The sequence below is a fragment of the Epinephelus fuscoguttatus genome, linkage group LG12 (genome assembly GCF_011397635.1).
Source record: "Epinephelus fuscoguttatus linkage group LG12, E.fuscoguttatus.final_Chr_v1".
In the NCBI taxonomy this organism is placed as follows: domain Eukaryota; kingdom Metazoa; phylum Chordata; class Actinopteri; order Perciformes; family Serranidae; genus Epinephelus; species Epinephelus fuscoguttatus.
Window position 1 is genome coordinate 25,244,127 of NC_064763.1, and position 26,167 is coordinate 25,270,293.

The window sequence follows — 26,167 nt, forward strand, 5'->3', positions numbered from 1 at the left end:
TTTCAAGGTTTGATTGAAGTGTCTATGTACACTGGAAGCTACACTCGGTCGAACTGTACATCATCACAGAGTCACAGAGGGGAGCAACGTATCGGCTGCTCCATCAGGGATTCTTTCATGATTGATATATTTATCTCGTTATCTCACTGCCAGACAGATAAGCCTATTTACAGTACAATGTAACCTTGTAGCAACTGAAACAACTTCATGTATCAAAACACACCCCCTCTCTGGAGACTGGTGCTGCTTTCATGGGAAAATCACAAAAGGAACAAATTCCCCCTTCACATTACAAAGTATTGAAATCAATACAAAACTAAAGGGAAAAGACATAAAATGCACAGTATAAAACCAGTTGTGCATGTGTGCAAGAATCGAGGGAAAAGACAATACAGAGAGAGAGAACTCCCAGAGAAATGAGCAGAGAAGCTATATTTTTAGGCTTCCACAAAAAAAAAAGAAGTTACATTTGCTAAATCTTACCCCAAGTGACCTGTGGCAAGAGTCATATCACATTTGATAAACTCAGACTAATCATTTATGTCCTATCATTTGAAAACTACTAGTTCACCACAGTGTGTCCAAATCCTTCTGTCAGATGCTCAGTGACCTTTCCACATAGTCCGACTGTCTCAGACCTCTGATCTAGAAACAATGATGCTCTTCACAAGAACGGCATCGTCGAGAGAGAGTGCTGTCAACATCTTTTGATACAGTTTAGGACAATACAAAGATTATACGCCGGATGGACACACAGCCGTGTCTGCAGACTGCAGAGAGTCTGTTTAAAGCAAGAGTGTCCGCCAGCACGGATCCTGGATCAGACTGCCAGACCATTTAGAGTAAAAAAATGGCTTACAAGGGCACTGCAAATCTACATAAGCCATAAAAGCCATGCCACATTTACATCCCGATAGGGCTATTCTCTCTTAAAGGGACATGCGCACAGTTTACAAACAGAAGAGGCAAAAAGACTGCTGAGAAAGCAGCAGGGTTGGGAAAGTTACTTTCAAAATCTTACCCACTACTGATTCCTGATTGCCAATTTCAGATTGTAATAATGAGATATAATCCACTCTAATTCAAAAGCCGAATTCAAAATGTTGCAGTTCATTTCATTCATTTTAATTTAGATCAAGTAGTTTGTGCTCAAATCAGTCACAACTTCAATATATTTAAAAATATTCACAATATTTACTTTCAAAGTAATATATCAATTCGCCTATTTTTTAAAAGCATGTGCTCTGCTGTTTTTTTCAAGTTATACCAGACTGGATTAGGCTTTTTTTTCACTGTAATGACTTAACAAGTAATCCTTTGTTCCCAACCCTGTAAAGCAGTGAGCGTGGCAGACCAGTCACATGCACATTATGGGGAATGTTAGGCTAGACACATGAGTACTAACCTTTGGCTCTCTGGCTGCTGGGTACTAAACATCATACAGAATAACAGGCAGCTGCGAGGGGAGGAGACTCTGATGTCCAATGAAAGCACCATTCACACTTTAAAGTTGCATTTTAGCACCCCGCTTTAGAACATCTGATTAACGAGAGTCAAATCTGCTTTGACAATAGTTGAATATCTTTTCACATCTCTTGGTCTCTTTGGATGGCAGAGACCTGTTGCTCCAACCATCCTCCCCCTCTGTGGAAATAATTAGTCTGTGAACAATCGGCAGTGAGCAATATATGACCTGTTTTTTTTTTTTTTTTCACGATTGAGAGATCTTCTTTTTTTTTCATACATGATACAATGTATTGCGCAAAATGGATATGCGCACATACTGGAAGCATAATGTTGCCAAGGACATGCAAGTTGTTGAGTATACAGCAGAGCAAAAAGCGATGTTTCCCAATGTCATTGTCTTCTTCGTCTTCTCGAAACATCATCTGTCACTCAGATTTGCATCTTCAGGCGCGCAGCTCTTTCTTGGAGTGTGGCTTGTTTCCCAGCAGGGCATCAATCTCGGTAATGGTTTGAGGGGTCATTTGGGATAAAATCTGCAAGAATGGAGAAATCAGTTTAAAGTGTGATCTGATATGTTTTTCGTCAGTTTTTGTCACTTTGAATTGCACACAGAGTAGCGTATCTAATGGTTCAAACGACTATGGTTCAGTATGTCAGGCAGGATTATTAATGTGGGAGGAAAAAAGGGAAGAAGCTCTACCCGTAGGGCACCCAGGTTCTCAAGTAGCTGGTCTGTATTAGAAACACCCAGAAGTACTGAGCTGACTCCCTCACTGCGCAGACACCAGGCTGCAAAAAAGAGACAAAACCAGTGCTCAGTTAAAAGTGAATAATACTAGTGATAACCACAGGAAAGTGAACATATTGGGATTATAGTATTTAAAATTAAACACACTGGAATCTGACCTTAGATTAGATGACCAAATATGCTTTGGTCTACTACTCAAATTAGTTTATAGTAGACAGGCCAGAATACATGGTGGACAAACCATGCTTGCTAAACAATAATTAAACACTGTTAATTAAACATGAAAAAGGGGAAAATGTCATGTTATAAAAGCTTTAGTTGGTAACTTTCATAAAAACAACTTTTTGTCACATTCGCTGAAACTGTTACTATATTTACACAGTAGTATACGAGACAGATTCATTCATTCATTTTCTGTAACCGCTTATCCTGTTAGGGGTTGCTGGGAGGCTGGAGCCTATCCCAGCTGACACTGGGCGAGAGGCAGGGTACACCCTGTACAGGATGCCAGACTATCACAGGGCTGACACATAGAGACAAACAACCATTCATGCTCACATTTACACCTACGGACAATTTAGAGTCACCAATTAACCTGCATGTCTTTGGACTGTGGGAGGAAGTACACGGAGAAAACCCACAGTGACACGGGGAAACATGCAAACTCCACACAGAAGGGCTCCCCCACCCTGGGGTTCGAATCAGGAAACCTCTTGCTGTGAGGTGACCATGCTAACACTAAAATATGTTTCTGAAAACATTTGAGGTTAGAAATAAACAATGCAGTAACCGAATCTGGATTCACATTTAATCAGAGCTGACAGTTTGACTGCAAACTAACAGTGATTGACATGATTGACAGCTGCATTAGAGACTCCACAGCTCTTAGCTCCTTGGCTGGTTGTTTCTGCTGTGCCATGGTGGATTCTAGCAAATGCCATTAGAGGCAGTAGGAAGAGGAGGAGGGACATGATTTTTCAAGGACTATCTGTCACATGTACTTCTTTCAGAGACAGTTTTAGAAAATATGACCCAAAGTTCATTGAAGTTACCAACTGAAGCTTTAAATACTGAGCGATATCAGTGATACCCAAAGAAAAGGGGACATATACGAATTTGAATTATTTAGCAGCAATCAGAAATTTAACAGTGTCAAATGGCCAAATTAAACACGTATCTACCAAAAATATTTGAGTAGGGATTTTGGCCTATAATCAGATGACCAAATACACTTTGATCTACTAACCAAAGCAGTACATTTTATAGTAGACAGGCAGGATACATGGTGAAAAAACATGCTTTCTAAACAATAAATAAACACTACTGATTAAACATAAAGATAGATAGAAAAGTCATGTTATTGACTCATAAGGTGATCTATCAGTGGTAAAGTGGTTGCAAATACAGAGAACATTTATGTGAAGCACTAAATCTGTGACCTAACTTTCTCTTTGCACAATCAATCAAAGAACTTTTATGTGTGGAATAAGTGAACAAACACTTTGAATCAATAGTTTTGTGGCTAAAAACATTTAAGATTTGAAACAAAATCTAAAACAGTTCAGTTTTCACTGCACTGACACAACTGTAAAATCAAGTCTCTGTATGTCTACACTATGCAGTCATGATATTTGCCTGGGTCATACCTATGGCTAACTGTGCAGCAGTGCAGCCCAGTCTGTCTGCCATAGAAACAGTAGATGGCCTGCATAATCTCTGCAAGTCATAAGCATCATATTAAAATAAATCTTTTGATCACTTTGATCAGGCAATTGATTGCAGCAAACAAGAGTCATCATTTCAAACATCAGACTGACCTTCCATTGGGCTGTTAACATCGTTTCTGTTGGCAAAAACGATGTCCACATAATCTAGCTGGAGTCTTGATAAGGTCATCCTCAAACCTGTCATAAAGAAAGGTCAGTGATTAGACCTCACATCGCTGTCATAAAGACCAAGAGTCAACAGCAACAACACCAGGAGGCTGCACACTTGAGTGACTACACACAGCTCACCACACAGACAGAAACAAAATGTGTGGTTACCGATCAGCATTGGTGCCATAATCTGACAGTGTTAAATGTATAAAGAGTGAGCTTTTACCATGATTTCCATGGCACTCCAGCGTGATGTTCCCCAGTACATGGCCATGCCCTGGTTTATTACAAACGTCATGGCCCGTACAATCTCTGCAAGTCACAGTATAAAGCATCATATTAAAATAAATCTTTTGATCACTTTAAGGCAATTGATTGCAGCAAACAAGAGTCATCATTTCACAACATAGCTGACCTTCCATTGGGCTGTTAACATCGTTTCTGTTGGCAAAAACGATGTCCACATAATCTAGCTGGAGTCTTGATAAGGATCCTCTTAAACCTGTCATAAAGTAAGGTCAGTGATTAGACCTCGTCATCGCTGTCATAAAAGACCAAGAGTCAACAGCAACAACACCAGGAGGCTGCACACAATGTGAGAGCTAAATGCTAACATTAGCATGCTAACATGCTCACTATGAAGATGTTTATGTCTAGTATATACAGTGTTTATATAAAATAACATAGTTATTGTTGCCAGGAGGGGGGCATGGACATGATTAGCCCAAAGTACAGTTAAAGCTGATGGAAATGTCTTTAATTCTGCAGGTATTTGTAAACCAAAGTAGTTGGCAAAAACATGTTGACCTGATGACGGCAGTGGATGAAAAGTAAAGGGATCACCAAAGAGAATTCATTCATTCATCCTACGGGGAACATGAATGTTTGTACCAAATTTAATGGCAATTCACTGAAGGAAAAGTCATTTGACCACCAAAGTCATTAGGATTCGTCGTCTAGGAATCAAAACTCTGTACAAAACTTCATGGAAATCAATCCATAGTTGCTGAGATGTGAGCATATCTATGTTCCCCAGCTCAGTGTCCTCTTAAAATGACTCATTAAGGAGATCTTTCAAAGGTTTTCATTTTTTTTTAGCCCAGGTCAAATTGTCAGTGTATGCTTTCCTGGGTCAGTATGTTGAAATCACCTACCAGCAGCTTATAGCCTGCTAATGTTATATTCTTTGGAAGCTATGCCCTCAAATTTGCAGGAAAGACAGTTGACTTAAAACACTGATATAATGATATAAGTGGCCTGACAGATTTTTACTACTCAAACTACATTCAAAACTTCCATCTCCCTTTGTTTTTTTGCATTTTGAACTGTGAAGATAGCCCCTACCAGTCTCTTACTATGTTGGTTTATATCAAGAGACACACATTCTCAAATCTCAGCACAAGACTGTAGGACCATGAGAACATACGACCCTGGGAACGTCGGGACAACCCTGCTGAACCTTGACCAAAGCAGTGGACCAGCAGACTGGAATTGCCATCTACAAAGCCGCATTCCTGAAACCAAGTCAGCATGGTAAGAATGCAAAGCGGGAAAGAGCATCTACGCAACATGTCGACTGTACAGATTCCCAAGCAGTAGCTGATTAATTACACTGTTCAACTCTTTCATTTGGTTTGCTTTGGAAATTTGATGCCAGATTTTCTCCTCAAATGTTTTGCGTCAGTGTCTCCGGCGTGCCAACTTTCCAACCTTGGGTATGCTAGGAATTCCATGTAGAGGTTAAAGTCACGAATGAAGTGAAATATGAAGTCCAAACATAAGCACTGTCCTTGTTCACTCATTACATAATGACTTCAAATCAAAAGCCTCTCGTGACAATGATGGTCAAACAGCCCATTCAACTCCCTGGTAAATGCTCACCCCAAGGCCACACGCTGCATACAAAACATACAAAGAAGACGTCCATATATAAGACGTAGCTTTCTTTAGGATTATTCTGAGGAGGGAGGAGCTGATTAAGTGGCTGGAACAACAATCCTGATGATCCTGGGATGTTATTTGTGCTGGAGCACTTAATCTCTACGTTCCCTCGTCTGACCCCCTGTAAACATCCCGCCTCATCTGATTGCACTTCACCTACTAACAAATAGTCCACAACACATCTCTGCAACCATCAGCAATATTCTTATTTTCCACAGCTGCTATGAAACACGGTAATTTATTGGATTTGAAGGCGTGTTGATGTATTCACTGTGACACGTGACATGGAGTGGCTTTAGTTTAGCGAGATAAACAATGCACACACTCAAAGATTAAAAGGTCAGCAAGTGATTCATTGCAGCTCAGGGTCTGTTTAAGGGTAGCACTAATACACTCTGGGAAACATTATATACAGTGAAAGCACCATACAATCTAATAAAACAGACGTTTGAACTTTAATTAATCTCTAAACGTATGTTCAGCCAGTACAAAGAAAATTGGCAATAATCTAGAACTCTGAATTTTCAAACATCCTGGTTTTCTGACTTTCTTTTTTTAATAAACTCAAGCTTTGGGAGCTGGCACTAACCCTGAACCTTCTTGTACTTGGTTATGATTCTTTATAACTCAATTGCAGGTACTTTACTGCAAGTTTTTTTTACTCTACCTTCAATAATGTGCTTTCTGGAGAGTCCTCGCTCTGTCTCCGCTCTATAGAGTGATGAAAACACAAGTTATTGAAAGGATAAATGAAAATGAGGATTGCAGTCGAAAAAAAGATCTATAAAAGATATACTTACTGGCCTCCCCAGTAGATTTTCGTTGTGATGACAAAACTTGAACGCCTGGCAAGGACACAAGAGGGTTAGAAGGACAGTCTGATTTCTAATATGTGTGGAAAAATAGCAGGCATAGGTTTTCGTTGTGTGTGCCTGCAATCATTAGTACGCAATAAATCAATGTCAACTTGTATTTTAAATATCTATAGTTTAATCTGAGCATGATGGATTACATAATTACATAATCTTAATTCAAAGTCTGACTTGTATTTATCCATACATTTTTCTCCAGATTAAAAATACCTCAAGAATTTCCCACACAGGTTTGGCAGCCGGGCGAGTCAGCCACCAGTGTGTGTTCTCACATACTAACATTTTAATCCTTTTATAGCCTTTCTGAGGCTAAAGCTCCTCATTTGTCTGAAAAGTATGAATTTCCCTTGAGATAATTTAATGGTGCACTTGATCCAAAAGTAACAAAAACATGTGGACGAGCGGTGCGTTTCAGAAAAGCATGGGGGATTATAAGGGATTATTAAACTTTCAAGAATTCATAATGTCACAGAGAGCTTTTCACATGCATGTGAGTCAGACTGGACAAATGAGTAATGTCACCTCCATCCTTTCTTCTTGATGATGTTCCCTAGAGTGATTTCCGCCCTGTGGAGAAACACGTCATTTATTGTGATGGGCTGAACTTCAGATCACCTCAGAACCATATGAAATCATGGATTCTGCGAACATGTCATATGTTATAAAAATCTGAACACCATATTTTGTGTTGTTCATTTGAAAATCAAATAAGTTGCAAAAAAAGAAGAAGAAAAGCAAAAGTTTTAATCGATGCTCGGAGGAAGATGTGAAACCTGACCTTCCAGAGGCGTACACCTCTGCTGTGTCAAACAGGTTCACTCCGTTCTCATAAGCTATGGCCATCAAGTTCTCTGCCATCTGGAGGAACACAAAAATTGAGACTGAGAGAGGGGGACGGTGGACAAATTCCAATTACACAGAGGTCGCCCGTGAAGGGCACGATGCAGTGAGGATAATACAGTAGGGATAATATCTAATATCTCACCAAGCTACTTTACTTTCTAGGTATCAGGTCTGTGGGATTTCAAACATTTCTGTAATTGAAAACACTGAGATCTGCCTTCACAGTGTTTTTCCACAAAAGCAATATGAGCGAAGGTGTCGGGAATCGACTCCTCGCACAAACAGAGTGACGATGGAGCTCTCACCTCATCAGAGATCTGTGATCCAAATGTCACCCAGGTGCCTGAACGGGAGGAGACACACAGACGTTGGTTTTGTTTCACGGGTTGAAAGTGAGATGAATATTTTCCTGCATTCAAACCAACTCACCTAACCCGAGGCAGGAAACACGTAGGCCTGATTTCCCCAGGTTCCTGTGGAAAAAAGACAGAAAAAAAACATCTGTGAAAGGATGGAAAGAGACGGTATGACGTTTGGGTACATTTGCAGAAACAATCACTGGTGAGATCCCATCATACAGTGCACTGATGTGTGTGAGTGACAAGTGCTGCACCCGTAGTTCTGAGCTACTTGTACTCTCTTTACTTCATAACATTTACATGGCAGCTGTGGTTACTGTACAAATTAATGTTTTAAAATATGATGTATACAGCTGTGTTTACATGCTGCTGTTCCACGCCTTGTCAAACTTTAATAAATGCAACTGAAATATAGTTACACTGGAGACTAAACTACCCAACGGTTTATGAAGGAGTTAAAACCATTTCCATCTTTACCAGCTCCAACAGTTAACGCAGCAGTGGCAATATTTCAGAGCTTTTTAACATCGTGGTACCGTGACTCATGTAAACTGCTTTTGTCCTGCACATGGGCGGATAATGAGACAACAGGCCCCTGGGCACAGACATGAAAAAGGCCCCACCACCTCTCCTACACAGGACTGGAAACACACACAAAGACTTGGTGGTGGTTTTTGTTTCTTTTTTGTTGCAGTCATGTTGTGTCTGTTTTGGTCATTTTTGTATCTAATTATAGTCACAGTAGTTATTTTGTGACCCCTGTAGTCTTTTTATTTTGTCTCTTTGAGGTAATTTTGTGAGTTTCTTTGGGTAGTTTTGTATCTTTTGGATGTTTTGTGTCTCTTTATGGTTATTTTGAACCATTTTTGTAGTTATTTTGTGTCTCTTTAAGGTAATTTGGGGATTTAGTATTAGTAGTTTTGTGTCTTTTTTGGTTATTTTATTTCTTTTTGTGTTGTAGTAATTGTACTTTTTTAGGTAGCAGTAGTAGTAGTTTTTTTTTTGGTTGTTTTGTCTGTTTGAAGTCAATTTGTGTGTCCTTTTGGTTGCATTGCTCCTCTATATAGTTAGTTATAGTTTGACATAATTTTGTGCCTATCTGTTACTGTTTTGCCACTTTGTAATTATTTTGTGTGTCTTTGTAGTCTTAATTCTCTTTGAGCTAATTTTGTGGGGGGTTTTTAGGTAGTCTTGTGTCTTTTTTGTTATTTCACACCTTTTTGTAGTTATTTTTTGGCCGTTTTTGTAGTTCTCATCGTGGTTGGTTGTTTTGCCCCTTTTTGTAGTTATTTTGTGAGTTTCTTAGGTAATCTTGTGTCTTTTGGTTGTTTTGTGTCTCTCCATGGTTCTTTTGCCCCTTTTTTGTACTTATTTTGTGTCTCTTTATAGTTGTTTTGTGCCCCTTTGAGGTAATTTGGTTTATTTTTAAGTAGTTTTGTGTATTTTTTGGTCGTTTTGTCTCTTTGAAGTCAATTTGTGTTTTGTCCCTATATATAGTTATTTTGAGTCTCTCTGAGGTAATTTTGTGTAGGTAGCTTTGTGTCTTTTCTGGATATTTTATACCTCTTTGTATTTATTTTATGTGTCTTCAGGGTCACTTAGTGTCTTTTTGGTTATTTTGTATCTCTTTGTAGTCATTTTGTGCCTCTTTGCTTTTCCTTTGCATCTCTTTTTGTGTATCTTCCTAGTTGGTAAGTGTTACTTTAAGTGACAGTTTGCAGGTGAAGGCCAAGGTTACTTTTGGCCCCCGGGCCTGTGCCCAGTAGACCTGTTCAGTAATTCTTCCATGGTCTCCCACTGTGTACTTTTAGAAGTACACACAAAACTAAAAATGTTGAAAATAAAGAAAAAATGTAATCTTACATGGACCACAAACATACAAACACAAAAAGATTAAATGGATTATAATAAAGTAAAAAGGATGTAAATCAAACCATTTGCACATAAAACTGAAGTATAGTGCCTAAAAACACTGAATGGTAAAATAGCTTAATCCCACAGAGTTCCTGGATGTGAATACTTCCTCCACCACTGCTGCTGAGTGAAAGTCTTTCTTGCCTGTGGTTAAATGACTGCCTGTGTCTAATTATTTCTGAACAATTGACCTTTTATCCTTCGTATGTTACACACTTCAGTGTATTAGACTAGGTCAGTGAAACAGCTTGAGGGAACGGAGCTCAGATACAGTCCAGGCTGAAGCCTCTTTGGTCTGTGCTGGTAAATGCCCCAAAATGTTCCATAAGCTTAAGAGGAGTCCATTACCCAATGTGCCACATCTGATTATCCAGACAGCTGAATTTTGAAGGGCGAGCAGGGAGAAGCAGAGAAGCTGCATTTCTGACCACAGGAGCATGTACAGCTGAGAATGATGTGGGCTTCATGCTTGCACTCCTCCTCCACGCGTGCTCTCCCCCATTCTAATTAGCCGGGGAGCCAGCTGGAGAGGCAGCAGAACTGCAGTGCAACTCGCTGCTCGCCGTCTTTTCATCTCCAGCGCCTCTCCCCTCTCTGCCTGTCTGCCTGCCTGCGTCCGCCACAAATAGCCAAATGCAGAAAGACAGACTGTCAGAGCGTTTAGACTCAGTCGAACGAGTCCTGCTTTTATTTTCTCTGGTCTATTTTTAATGCCTGACCTCAAGCTATTTTTAGATTCCTGCATATGTAAGCATTTGTGTCCCACTGTGCGCGCGTATTCTGTGTGGGGGGGTGTCTGTTCATGCGTGCGCTGCGTGTGGGTGTGAAACATATTGTTTGTGTCATTCCTTTAAACTCTGTCAAAATAGCACACAGGTGGAAGGTCGGCGATGTTACATGGAGAGAAAAAAACTGTTAGTGGGGTCTGATGTTGATGATTCCTTGTATGGTAATCTGGCTCTCGTCTGTCAACCAATGACAGCTCTGCCTGTTCCCGCACGCTGACAGTCACTTTGAACACTGGGAGTAAATATAAATGAGGCACATGGGACACAACACACTTCAGAGACTTTTTCCAAATCAAATATTTTAATTTTTTTTTCTTTTTTTTTACTCTTTTACTGGTATTTTTTGTGACATCCATCAAATTGTGGCTTTTTGCCTCAGTTTCAGTCAGTCGGGAGTTCAAGGAAATGTTTTATCTAACAATATTTGACAAGGTTGGACCAATAACAGCACCCCAAAATATTCCCTGCTAGTTAAAACGGCTTCCCTGCAGCTTCAAAACAAAAAGGAGAGGCTTGAAATTCTTAAAAAAAAATAAACATCACCTGCAAAAACAATACTGCATCTGCACAGAGTATAAATAACATTTTTATGCCTCAAGCTGTATCTGCATTTTTAAAGATGAATATTGTATACAGTATATTTATATATTTTTAAAATAATTATATTCAGCAGACCTGATGTTTTGTGGGTTTATTTCAGTATATTACCTTCACTTTCAATTGAACTTCCCAAAAAAGCAGTTTTCATGCCTCTAGCAATGTGTATGAAAAGCTTTTTATTTAGCACAGGGCTAATCTTACACTGGTAGCACAACTTGTACAACACGTTCTCATCCCAGCTCGTCAAATATCGCCGCTTGGTCGGTGGACGTTCACATCTAAAAAAGTTAAGGTGGCGAAAGTCCGACTAGGGTGGCTGGGTGGGGTGATGGATGGGTCCAACAAACACAGACTTTCACCCGGGAGAGAGGTGCTTGCATCCCGCAAGATTATAAAACCAGACCCTGTTCTTTTGTCCTAAACCTAACCACGTGTTTTGTTGCCTAAACCCAACCATGAGTGTTAGTTGTTAGAGGAAAGAAAGCGTCAAATCGCAGTGTTGTGCTGATGTAGTGCTTTTATTTTGAAAAAGACTATATGTAAATACTAAATTTCCTGTGAAGACAGAAGTGTATTTTGAAAGACGACAATGCATGTAACAGGCATAACTTGACACAGCGTCCCAGAACATCAACAACCAATGCACACAGGGTACCTTGCACGTCATATCTGGACGTGGAAAGTCCATGACCAAACGTCAATATGTGACGAGGTCGGAGTGAGAATGTGTTGACTCAACATTAACATGGGAAGCAAACAGCAGGGGTCTGGGTAAAAGTCCAGGGCTTGTTGGAACCATCCACCTCCCCTCCCGCCTGTCCTACAGGAGCTCTCCAGCTGTTTTATTATGTTGTTACCAGTGGCATTTCAAACTGACGGCGTCCGGCGGCGTATCATACTACTGCTAAAAGTGCAGCCTCAGTTTGGAGCCAGTGGCATTTCAAACTGACTGGAGGGTGACTGCTATGCTTACACGACAACACCGTCCTGATATCAGCGGTAATCACTGTAGGAGTGCATTGCAAAGTGGTGGTGATTAGCTAGCCAGTGGGACACCTACACTGGGACTCACCTGCATGAACATGCACGCACAGCCAGACCATCTACACAGAAGCTCGGATAACAACACACACACACACACACACACACACACACACACACACACACACACACACACACACACACACACAGTGACTTCATTCTCTGCTCAGGACACCATTACTCTATATCTCTATATAACAAATAGCTGTTTGCTGCTGTATTAATAAATATCATATAGAGCTCCTTTAATAGAGCCTATGTCCGACTGTGTTTACCACCTCAGTCACACAAGAGTACCATGATGTAAAACAGAATGCTACGTGTTATATTACACATTTAATGTGTGACAAATAAAAAAATGCAACAACTAAACATGAGTCAGCATTGTGAGAATGTCAAGCATCCGGTAGCATTCACAACTGTTACACAAATGCATGCTTGTGTTCATATTCAGTATGCTTTTTAAAGAAAACAAGTGCACAAAGCAGACAGACTATCTGTATGAGCATGTCATTAAAGGAGGGAAAGAAAAACCAGTGTGCATTAGTGGGGGAATTTCATGATTGCTGTGCCTCATAAAACACCATTTTTTTGTTTCTGGGCAGTGGAGGATGTCATTGTTTCTCCGTGTGACAACTGGCCGCCCCCTCCCCGCTCTCAACTCCACCGCTCTCTGCAGTGCTGCAGTCTGCTAAATTACTATCAGTGAGTCTGGAGAGACACATGCTCTCTCTTTCCTCTCACTATCTCCCTCATGACAGTCTCTCCCACTCTCTCACACACATGCATGTGCGCAGACGCTCGGCCTATATTTCATTTAACATGGATTTGGCGGGCGTTATGCGGAAAACTGACGAGATCTATAATGTGCCGGCGTCAGAGAGGCCAGTCGATGCTTTCACGTGAATGTTCACGCTTGATGGGAATTACACTCCCAACACAGGCACAGATCTACATACGGTCACGCATGGATGCACTCATGAGCAGGGCACACAGAAACACAGATGCTTCTCTGTAGCCTTTATAAGTAGGGCTTCCTGTGTTTACTTGTCTATTTTTTTTCTCTCACCATAAATCATGAGCTCCAAACAAGGTGATTATAGGGACTTGGTTGTTCCATTCATTATTAATGGCGGAGAGAAAGGAGGCACACAGGTGCTCTGTCATGGTGTAGTCAGCATTTTAACCTGTGCTGACATTTACAGTTAGTTTTCACCTGAGACGGGAGGAAGACACTATATACAGATGGTTGGGCGCAAATGATGGAGGTTTTTTTCTCCTGCAGTTGTCATAAAATGCCACACACATGCTGAGCAGGCTCTTCTCCAGAGGGAAGCACACCTAGATATTAATAACACTTACGTCAGTGTGTGTGTGTGTGCGTGTGTGTGTGTGTGTGTGTGTGTGTGTGTGTGTGTGTGTGTGTGTGTGTGCTTGAACACGCATTTTCTCAGCACAAACTGTGGGAAGATGCTGGACTGTCTGTTCTCTTTTAATAATGCTGTATGCACCGTTTCAGGGTTTTAAAGGGTCACTTCACCCAGATTACAATGAACACAGCTTCTCACCCATGCAGACATTTCTGCTTCTGCCTCAATGCAGTGGAGTCTAATGAATTTTTATTTGTGCGGCTCACAGCACTTTTCTTAAATTCATCACCAACATCCTTTTTCTGTGATTCAATTCACAGATGCGTTAACAGTTTTCAAAGGGACTAATTCTTTGTTAGAATATGAGGTCAGGGACGTCGTTTCTGTTGCTGCTGATTGTTTCTTTTAAAGGTATTTTTGAATGCTTTGAGCACCACAAACTTCCCCTCACTTCCGTGATGCTGATGTAGAGGCCTGGTCAAATGAAACTATCTGCACCATTTGATTACGATCTTAAGTGAGAAAATATATATTGTGTGAAGCGACACCTCAACTCTGAGGGACAAGAACCCAGTGTAATTCTGACAGTGCTCTAATTCTTGCTTCAGCTATTATTAATGAAATAGGCTGAACGACAGACTTTTTCCATGTAACGTGATGCTTTTAATTCAGTTCTATTAGAACAGTTAGAAAAGTAGGTCTGTCCTAATTATGAAATGCACATGCTGTGAGCGACACACATGTAAAGAAAAAAAAAGCACAAAAGGCACTCTCTCTCTCTCACACACACACACACACACACACACACACACACACACACACACACACACTCAGCTACTCTCCACCTCTACACTTTATTAGTGGTCGTGACTCTCCCATTAACTTAAATTGCACCTAATGAAGTGGCACAGCTGAGAGATTGCACCAGCTGATGTTAAAGTTTGGAACCTTTTACATTTGTGTGTTTTCTATCCAAAGTTTTGGGCTGGACATGTAGCACCCACTGTTTTGACGGAGAACTGAAGGTAAAATGTGACTGAGAAAATACAAAAATGTCTAGTCTAGATAACTTAAAGTCATTTCAATGTGTTCAAAAGGAGTTTATTAATAACATCCGTTGTTTGAAAAGGTCACTGCACTGTGCTGCTACCTGATGACCTGCTTTATGTCTGTTGTGAGATGAAGCTGAATAATGAATTGATGTGTCAGGTTTCTTGGTCCGCTGCCTCATAAGTACAGACCCTGACAGCTTGGTGAATTTAAAATGATTAAACGCAGTTGCTGAGATGTTTCTGAGAATCACGCTAGTTTCTCTTGTTATTCCATGATTTGAAACATCTCAACTACTTTGCCACAATGACTCAAGTACAATTAATCCAAAATTTGGCTGCCAGGATTTTTAACAGGTACAAGAAAACAAGGACATGTCACACCTGTCTTACTATCTTTGTAGTTGCTGCCTGTTAGTTTTAGAGTTCATTTTGAAATTTTACTTTTGCCCTAAGCTGTATTTCCGACATTTTAACCGCCTAATGTGCTGTCACGGGCCCTGAGGTCCTCAAATGCTGCTCTGGTGGTTCCTAAATCAAAACTAAAACACAAAGGTGACAGAGCGTTTGCCATCAGGACTTTGGAATAACCTTCCACAGGAGATTAGGGAGCCCCGGTTTCACATGGAAGTCGTCAAAATCTGGCGCTTGGGCAGTGACTTACTGTGTCAGAAACCAACGGAAATAGGCACCCTTTAAAGGGAAATTTCGGTTTATTTCAACCTGTCTTCTATTGTCCTAAATTTGTTTCAAGTGACTAGTGACATAGAAATAATAGTTATCATGTTAGCCGTTAGCCTAGATACAGCCGTAGCGTCAGACCTGTTAAAATGTAAGTGAACGGGCATACCTTCAAGTGCAAAGTTAGTCCATTAAACAAGCTTTTTTTTCCCACAAAGACCGCCTCATATCGTTAGGATAAATGTCAGAGAACATATAGAAAACTACATGTAAATGTGTTCTCTTACCTTACTGGTGTGCTGCCATGTTTGTTTACAATTTAGCTCTGCTTTCCAAAGCGCAGCCAAAATATATCTCGCGAGCTCTAGATAAAGCCCAGCTGGATACTAACGTTACTCCAGGTGGAGGTGGCTCGTCCTCGGTCACATCCAGACCTTGAAAATAAGGCTGCAACCGGTCCCATTCCTTGCAACAGAGGCATTCCTCACAGGTACACCACCAATCTCCAGAGCTACGCAGTCTTGCAGCAGCCATTCCTCCTCTCTCGTCCTCTACCTGTTGCGCCTCTCTCTCTCCTCCTCCTCCTCCGTTCTTCAATTTCATGAACCTCTTCGTCAGTGTATTCTGGCTCAAATAAATAAGGGCGGCCATCAAACTCGGCAAAATCAAATTCCTCCTCCACAAAGTCGAAGTCTGGCAAAAGTCAGCCATTATTCTATAAATCTTTCATAAAATAAATGAATGAACTTTTCAGGCTACTGTCCGGTTCTGCCTTCCAGCTGTTGCTGCTTGTTCTCACGAGATTTCAGGCACGGTATGAGATCGCTGCTTGTTCTCGCGATATTTCGGCTGCGCTTTGGAAAGCAGAGCTAGAGGGATAAACAAACATGGCAGCACACCGGTAAGGTAAGACAACATGTTTACATGTCGTTTTCTATAGGTTCTCTGCCATTTATCCTAATGATATGAGGCGGTCTTTGTGGGGAAAAAAGCTTGTTTAGTGGACTAACTTTGCATTTGAAGGTATGCCCGTTCACTTACGTTTTAACAGGTCTGACGCTACGGCTGTATCTAGGCTAACGGCTAACATGCTAACAATCATTTCTATGTCACTAGTCACTTGAAACAAATTTAGGACGATAGGAGACAGGTTGAAATAAAACCGAAATTTCCCTTTAACATCGGCATGATACGCGGCCCGTTATAATTTATCAGCACCAGGTGGTGTTGGGGGGAAACGCGGTGGGACAAGGATGAAAGTTAAGGCAGCGAAAGTCTGACTGGGGTGGGTGGGAGGTCTGGTGGATGGGTCCGAGAGAGTGGTGTTCGCATCCCGTAAGATTCTATATTTGCGTTGCTATACCGATGTAGTGCATTTATTTTGAAAGAGACTGTACGTAAACGTTATATTTCCTGTGAAAACTGAAGTATTATTTGAAAGAAGACAAAGCATGTAACAGGCAGAACTTGACACAGTGTCCGAGAACCTCAATAACCAACGCACCCAGAGTACCTTTCAAATCGTATCTGGACACAGAAGGTCCATGACCAAATGTCGATATGTGACGAGGTTGTACTGAGAATGTGTTGGATTAGAATGGTAACATCTTTCTCATCAAGACCTTCCCATGATTCTTCTATCTCATCTTCCTAACCATTTGTTTCATTTTAATTATGTTTAATTGCTTTTTTATTATTTTTTTATTGACATTGCTGTTGTTTTTATTGTTTTCATGATTAGCTCTTAATGATTCTGTTGTTTTTTTGTTTTTACCCTGTAAAGCACTCTGCAAACTGTCTTCCGGAATGGTTCATTGTATTAAAGTGTATTATTATCATTATTAAGCAGCAAATTTTGTGGAAACACTGCAATTATTTTTACAGTATATGTTCCGGACAGTGGAATATTGGGTAAAATTAAGAAAAAACTAAGCTTCCAAAGAGCTTTCATAACTTTATGACATCTATAAAATGTAAAAATATTAGATTTGGATAATATATTTCATTGCTTTTTGATTTGCAGGACCTGCGGAGACTCTTCTTCATCAGGCTGTTTCTGCTCTGACGTAATGATGACTTTGTCTCTGCCAGGAGACAATATCAGACTTTGACTTTGACTAGACAGCCTTTTCAGAGGACGTGACGCACATTTTGCTGGCCCTGATTATGATGCTCGCCTGCCCCTGCTGATTGCTGCTTCAGTCCACAGGAAAATATTGACGAATGTAAGCCTCATCAAACAACACTGACCCAGCAGTCACTTCACATTCTGAAAAGATTAAGTTATCAGCTTTATGTACATGTTTTACAATCCCTTTAAGTTGTACAAACCTGCAGCTGTACAAATAATGGTCTACTCTAAAGTATTGTACAATTCCATGATTTATAATTATAACATTCAGCAACCTGTTAATACATATCAGTAGGTGGCAGATGAAATAAGCAGCCAGATTTTTTGCAGTTCAGCAGCCAAAAACATCTTGGATATGGATATGTTTTGATGAGGAGCCAGACTGAAATGAGGCAAGTGAAGACACAGTGTGACTTTGACTAAAACTTGTTGCAGGACCTCAAAGTGATGTCACAAATCTGCTCAGTCAACCGAGAGCTCAAAAACCCGGTGAGAGGAGAGTTGAAGGTCAAGGTTGTTGCAGCATGTGGCCTTGTTCTCCTCGCTGCTACACAAACCATTTGTTTTTGATGATTATTAATCATGATAACAATATGAGGCCAAAGCACTTGATTATCACTTAATTATTATTCATCACGACTCCACTCTGCGAAGTCCATATTTTATCACTGTTTGGTATTTATTACGGTGTCCATAGGGTTTTTATGAAAGTGTGAATGGTCTGCTTGCTGATTTTTTCCACAGCTTTGCAGAGTTTTATGTATGAGGCGACTCTAAAACCACATTAAACAGTCTGGGATCAAATTATCAAAGTGAAACTGTGAAGTCATTGTGCCCTCAGCATGCATAAAAGGGCGAAACTGAGTGAATGATAAGTCTGGGGCCGGATCACCGTCTCATAGCACTAAAGGACCACAATATATCTGTACAACTTGACAGGGTTGTTCATCAGTACGACTCGATCATTACTTCATCAGCTGCTGAGAGTTCAGGCTTTCAAAACTCACTGTTCAAGTGTACTCTGTTAGAGCACAGCACCTCTCTGCATGGTTGAATGTCAGGACACTTCAAATCCTGATACGAATGCAAATACGTGGAAGCCTTGTTCTCCTGCAACTGAATATCAGGTATTATTATCAATACGGTGTTCTACTTTGTGGTATATCACCTTTCACTGGACATTTCTATTTGTTATCTGGTTTAACTATCGAGTTTACTCATCTCTGCTGCTGTGAGAATTTGACTTCACGTGTAGTCAAGGACAGGCAATCAGAGTTCAACAAGACATCAGAGGCAGCAAGCAGTGGTGCAGCCAAGAGGGGCCATGGCCACCCTGACACAATCATAAAAATAAATGGAGGCCTTTGTGCTGTGTTTTTAAACTGAGAGGGCTTGTTCCCAGTACATATTTTGTTTATTATTGGTTTTGGTGTGCCATCCCAAGATTTTCAGTGGCCCCATCTGGCCACCCCTATGAAAAATTTTCAAGAGGCACCACTGAATGTTTAGTGATAGAGATCATATATTACATTGAAAATAGCAGTTTGACAAAGTAATTTTAACTCAAGGTCCACTGACAAACTTTTTCCAGAGCTGTCTGCTGGCATCTGCATCTGAGGAAACTCCATGTGCTGATAGGGACCTTGAGGTTTGATTCAAAGTTCTGAACCTGATGGACCTAGACATTTTTTTAAAGGGGAGGACAATAACTAGTGGTGCTCGAATTTGTAAAAAGAAATCACTGAAATGTAATTTTACTGTTTAAACTTGTGTTTGGAAGCTTAGCTTGCTTACAGGAATGGTGGTTTGCAATACGGTTCAGTTCAGTTCAGTACACTTTTTTTCCGTTCCACTGTATAAAGTTGTGGATGGTACCGATGGAACTGTTCCGTATCATTCCCATTTTTGGTCCCCCCTCTGTTGGGGTACCTAGCACACAGATCTGGTACTAAAAGGTGGAGCTGTGAACACTGCAGTCTGTTGATTGGTCAATAGAGGACGGTCACTCTGCTCAGGGCCGAGTTGTGGCTGGTTTTGAGGCTCATGTAACCACTGTTCATACCGTGGAGAGTTTTATTATTGTAACTATAAAATGAAAGGATGTTTTGGTGTCTCTTGCAGCAGCTGGAGTCTGAGAAAAAAATAACTTAATTCACTGGGCCGACAGCTGACGACTTTTAAGGTGGAACATTAACTTGTAATGTTACTCAGTGCATAAGGCGTGGACATGAACCCATCAACACACCTTAAATTTAAATGTGACAACTCTGGCCATTACTTTAGTTTTTATATGACATACACTTTTAGTAATGAGTGAATCTTCAAGTGTTTACATATATATTAATTTCAACTGGAACGGCATATATCCCAATCCTCACTCGGAAAATAAAAAAGTGTTGCAGAGTGTCGTTCCTGTGGGCAACACTAAACTCCCAAGCTTGCCTTTTTTAAAAAATCCCATGGAGAGAGACTCTCACTACAGCCTGTTCTATTTTGTTCTGAAAGGTCAACGTGTTGTTCTGACACATGAGGTGCAGACTGATAAAGGAGGAAATACAGTGAGTTCTGGACAGAGCAGTGAGTGACAACAACCCCGCCCACATTTAAGAGTACTGTTTGCGGTGGAAACGCCAGGGTCTAGGTACCATGTCTGAAGGGTTACTGTTGGTTCCAAAGGTACCATACCAAAAGTGTTTGGTGGAAACGGGGTTCAAATGGTCTTTTATAGCAAGACTAGAAGATACTAGAGGCGACTGACTAGTCTACCTAGCATCAAACTATTAAAGGAACACTTCGACAGAGTTAAGTGAGAATGTTGATACCATTCTTACATGTCCATTAATGATAAAGCTACAGCCAGGAGCCAATTAACAGCCTAGGACAAAGACTAGAGCAGGTAGACAGTTTGCCTGTCTGTGTCTTAAGATGACAAAATCTGCCTACCAACACTTCTAAAGTACACTGAAGTGTATAAACAACACATAGTGGGTTTTCCAGGTTATGTGCTGGAGTATTTCTTGGCCAGGTGTAGACACTTCCTGAAGACTCCCTGTTTCCACTTGTTATACTGAGCTTAACTACCATGCTGCTGGCCATAGCTTCATATTATATATTTAGCGTCCAGACACGGAGTGGTATCGATCTTCTCATCTCACTCTCTGCAAGAAAACCAATAAGTGTATTTCACAAAGTGTTGAAGTATTCCTTTGACAAATTATGAGCTAAATTCTCTGCACAGAGACAAAATGTTGCCTAAACTTCAGTCTGACTCCCTGAGATCCACAGGATGAGCATGTCGGCATCCCTGAACTCCTCCCTGCCTCTCCTGCTGTCATTAAAGTTGCTTCAGAGCAACATTTTCTTAAACACTTGGCTCTTTAACAATATTTGTACTGAATGTGTTAGTATGGCTTTCCTACTTAACATGCTCCCCCTCTCCATGCACCAAGGTAGCTGCATCCAGCTGCCTCTAACTGGCACTATGTGCCCCGCGGCCATTACATTAGAAAAATCCATGAGAAATGTCCAACAGTGGCAGATAAATCTATCCTGGAAATATACCTGACCTGCTTACCAGGTTGCTGTTGGTGAATCGAGAGGGCCCGGTTACCATAGAAACGGCCAATTTGCTGAGTGACAGAACTTTGCCTGAGAGACTTCTAGACTCACCTCACCTCCACAGGTCCCGAAAAAAAAGACTCCATCACTGCTGTTTTCTGCTCAGTATAACTGTGAGGAATTCATTTTAAAGGGACAGTTCACCCTATAATCAAAAGAAAACATTGTTTCTCTTACCTGTTGTGCTATTTATCAGTCTAGATTGTTTTGGTGTGATAAACTCAACAGCAATGTCTCTTTGCAGAAATCATGACCCAGCTACTCAAGATAATCCAGAGCAGTTTCATTTAGGAACTATTTTCTTTCTACCAAACTACACCCACCAAATGTATCACCATGCAGAAGGAAGCATGCATCTACTCGTGGACGAGATGTTTGTGCTCTTGACAGCGTAAGATGTAAACACTAATGGCATCGTCCTCGGCTGAGCTGTAACATTAGCTAGCTCAGTGGTGCTAAGTGCGCTAGCAGTAGATGCATGCCTCCTTCTGGGCTGTGATTCAGTTGGCGGATGTAATTCAGGAGAGAGAAAATAGTTCCAACATGAAACTGCTCACAACAAGGTCTGTGGATTATCTTGAGTAACCGGGTCATGATTTCTGGAAAAAGACACTGCTGCCGGATTTTTTAAATGCTTTTTGTTTGTTTGTTTGTTTTTGCACTTTGAGCACCACAAAACAAGTACCATCGGGTTCCATTATATTCATGAGAGGGCGGACATCTCTACGGCCGATATCTCAATCTAGACTGATAAATAGCACCACAGGTAAGAGGAAAAATGTGTTTGTTTTATTGGAGGTAAACTGTCCCTTCAAAATGAAATTGAAACTCAAAGATTTTGAAATGAGCTGATGCAAAGACAGCTTTTTGACTACTGAAATGTAACTTGTGATGTGACTGTTGATCAACCCAATTATTCTTAGATATTACTCTATATTAAAGATTGCAAAAAAGTGTTTAAACATTGATTTATTAACTCTTCTCTATAGACATGAGTACCAGTAAATAGAGTCAATAGAGTCCTTATCTTGTAAAACACACACACACACACATGCATGCTGCTGAGCATTGCAACAGTGTTACTGTACTATTTCAAGGAAAACTGGTCAGAAATTAAGAGACGTAGATCAAAGAAAAGAGATAAAGAGAGATTCAAACAGAGAGAGTTGGGGCAGGGGGTGACAACAGGGGCTTGTGGGAGTGATAACTGGCAGCAGGTGCCATCGTCTGTGACCTGCCAGCAAGTGATGAATACTCAGGTTAATGAGATAGCAGGGGGGGATCAGAAAACATGCAGTCAAACAGGGCAGACAGTAGCAAGGATTGGTGCCATCTGGAGATCAAATATACTCACAACTGTTCACGTCTTCTCTGTGGTGGCATTCATTTGGCCTCAATCAACATCATGTCAAGAAAACCTCTGACATTTACTCTCTGCACGGATACACAGGCTCATTCCTCCAGCATGCGGACATGTTTTATGCAGATCCCTGTTCCTCCCTGACCTCAGTGTGATTGTGACAACAGTGTAAAATGGAGAATGTGCGACCACTGTGCTGCCACAAACACGCTCTGCGGCCGGGTGGTGGGGCTTTGAGAGGAGTCGCTTGCAGAAGGGACTGATAAGCGACGGCAGAGCTGACTGATTAGGAAATAAGACAGACAAAAACTAAAGGCAATGCCTGGGGTGTTGCCACTGGCAACTGGAGCTGGCCATATGCTGCATAAACCTATTGTGCTGCTGCACTCCCTATAAGTGACACTTTTCTAGAGACGGCAGAGCTATGGGAATAACCCAATCACAGGAACGTATGCAATTTTCAAGGAAGATAAAACAGTAGTGGAGATATCCAGGTTTCATCTTGTGCCCCGTTCCCTTTTTAAACATCCTATTAAATGAAAACTAAATTGACTGAAGAGAACGGCAGCAATTCAATCAACCTGATTACCAGGAAAACAGGTCATTAAAACCCTCCTCCTTGTTATTGAATTTTACAGTCTAAATGAAGGAAACAGACGCTATGAGGTTATGGTCTTATGGATTCTGGTGCACGCTATGTGTGTTTATGTATATACATTATTGTCCACTGCTCTGAGGACCCCTGAGGCCGCACGCACAGCTGCCCTTGTCAAGCTGAAGCTCTAATCCATCAAGGTGAACTGTGTCAGAGAAAAAACTCAAGTGACATTCTTTTCTTTGGACTGTTTTCCCCCTTTACATCATGACTCAGACCTGGTATGTGCAATAAATGGTTTTCTATGCATAAGACACACTGCTGCACAACGATTTTATGAAAATTAAATGCTTTACAAACCTCCAAGAAAAGCTAGGGGGGCCTGGGGTGCTTTTAGCATAGCTGTTATTGGAGGCTTTTTATTAATCTGTGGTGAAGAGCAAGAGGCCAGAGCGAAATCTGCATAAAAACACCTAAGCCTATGGCAGATGCTCCTATATATGCATACTGTCTGTTATGCTGTGATAACATTATGGCTGCTTGGTATGGATTATATAAGCATTTTTACATCCATCAGCAGAAGCGTTTTGCAGAGTAAATGTCATTTTTTATAATGTCAGTAAAAATCACTGCACTCACTGAGGTGCTTTTCATACTCGCTAATGGATATGTAGGCAGCCCGCACAATATGTTACAGGATGCATGTTGGTGACAATTTGTGCTAACCTTAAATTCACCTCACATCTCAACAAAGAGAAAATAGAAAGCCTGATTGGTGGAGCTTCATGATGACAGGAGGGCAAATCAAGTCATCTGCCACCTCCTCGTCCCTGACAGAGGATTTACCACTGATGCTTGTTATGATAATCTACCTGTGAGATAATCTGGAGGTCAGAAGGCCGTGATAATGGAAGTGGAATGAAAACCAGTGAGATATCCCTCCCTGATGTGGATTAACCCTCCACCCCTGATGCTCCTGATCTCCATACTCACCTGTACTTCATACTGGTGTGGCGCCCGATGGCCTCCTTCATGTGGGCATGGCCCTGTGGAGTCTGCCGGGACCCGGGACCCTCCCTGGTCTTGACCGAACCTTGGGACATGTAGTTGCCATTACTCCCTTGTCCACTACCTCCTCCTCCACTACCACCTCCGCCTCCTCCTCCTCCACTACCACCACCACCACCTCCTCCTCCTCCACCGCCTCCCCCTACTCCTCCACTGCTTCCTCCAGGAGGTGGAGCGGTGCGAAGGCCACAAAGCCGGTCCTCACTGCGACTCTTGAGGTTGTGCTCGGTGCAGGCGAAAGACACCTGCATCCTGACCCTGGTTTCCGGGGGCTCTTATTTTGATAGAGGGATGTTGGGGGGGTCACACAAACAGTAATGTCTGCAAACTGTTGGTGCTGCTTGCCACTGTTTCCCGTTGTGCTGTTCTGGCTTGTTGAAGCAAGTGATGCTCGTACACAAAAAGGGCCTCAGACAGGGCAGGTCAGAGATTTTGGCTGAGAGCAGGAGGGAGCAGGCGAGAGTCCAGCCTCTAACATGACACACACAGAGTTACCGTCTGCTCTGTCTCCTGTCTGGTGGTGATGCAAACCTGGCAAAAGGGCTCTCTGAGTTTTCACGCTCACAAGATGCATCAGGGCTGCCCTCCAAAAAGCATCAGGAAGCTTGTAAGCTCTCAGCAGTCCTCAAACGGATTTGGGGATGTGGCAGTTCTTGGGAAGCCCCCAAACCTCCGAGCAACAGAAGCCTCCCTGGAGAGTGTCAGCAGCAGCAACAGCAGCAGCTCGGCCTTCTCCCACATACATGCACGGGGCTCGTATGGCTTACGTCGGGGTGGTAAAGCACTTGATAGCTCGCTGTCTTCTCTTCAGCTGAGGTTAGTTGTGTCTGTCTTGAGCCGAGGAGCTCCGGAGTGTGCCGCAGCAATGACACAATCACAGCTACAGGCATCCTCGCACCTCGCGTCGAAATAAGGCATATTCTTTCTTTTGTCGCAAGGTGGGTCAGCAAGAATAAAAAACTGGTTTGATTGCTCGAATTTACATTGCCGAAGTCCGAGCAGGGTGAATAGACTTGATAAGATGCGAATTCACACAGTCGAACCCCACCGATGCATCATCGCCCAGCAGCCTCACGCAGCATCAAATTGATGCAAGAGAAAAAGAGAGGGAGAGGAAACAGAAATTCAAGAGCAAACACCAGAGCCGGGTTTTTTTTTATTAATGTTATTACCTTCAGTGTGTGAAGTCGCTCACATACCGGCAGCAGCTGTGCAGGTCTCCCGTTATTCGACAAAATCTCACGGTGCACGGATTTGAAAAAAACGCCGGCATACTGGCCCCAAAATCAGGCATATCAAACGCTCGGTGCCGCCTCTTGGCTCTCCATCACATCATTTCTGTCACTTCACAGTCCCACTTTTTTCTTCTTTCCTTTTTTTTCCAGAGGCTCCAAAAAATGTTCACGACACACAAGCAATGTGGGGGCTTTCAAGATGCTCTCTGTCTCTCTCTCTCTCTCTCTCTCTCTCTCTCACTCTCACTCTCTCTCTCGCACGGGTGTGATCTCTACATTTTTCATCACACGGGTGTACACACACACACACACACACACATTTCATCACACCGTCACATTATGTTAGTGCAGCTTATAAACACTGTTCTGAAATGAATAAAAAATTCCCATGTACCAGTTTTTTTAATTCACAGGGGTGATGTCACATTATTGATACTTTCATTTTCACATTAAATCTCCAGAGCATCATCTTTCACACATACCTCTCTTTCCACCACACCCATGTTTCCACTACTTCCACTTGATCTACTGTGTATATTTATAACCAATCACCAAAAATCATACTGGCACACCATGGATGGATTACTGACCAGTCCAGGCACATGCCCAG

The 26,167-nt window shown here is 41.6% G+C and overlaps 1 protein-coding gene across 1 annotated transcript; it reads right to left on the reverse strand.

The window, feature by feature from the left end:
* Nucleotides 1–1,523: 1,523 nt before the first annotated feature.
* On the reverse strand, nucleotides 1,524–25,961 carry LOC125898615 (voltage-gated potassium channel subunit beta-3-like). The gene is made up of 12 exons (XM_049592461.1): nucleotides 24,248–25,961; nucleotides 8,178–8,221; nucleotides 8,054–8,091; nucleotides 7,684–7,763; nucleotides 7,428–7,472; nucleotides 6,834–6,878; nucleotides 6,701–6,744; nucleotides 4,508–4,594; nucleotides 4,319–4,404; nucleotides 3,862–3,931; nucleotides 2,168–2,256; nucleotides 1,524–2,000 (listed from the first exon to the last, which is right to left on the reverse strand). The coding sequence occupies exons 1-12, from the start codon at nucleotides 24,571–24,573 to the stop codon at nucleotides 1,911–1,913; spliced, it is 1,044 nt and encodes a 347-aa protein (XP_049448418.1). The 5' UTR covers nucleotides 24,574–25,961; the 3' UTR covers nucleotides 1,524–1,910.
* Nucleotides 25,962–26,167: the final 206 nt, after the last annotated feature.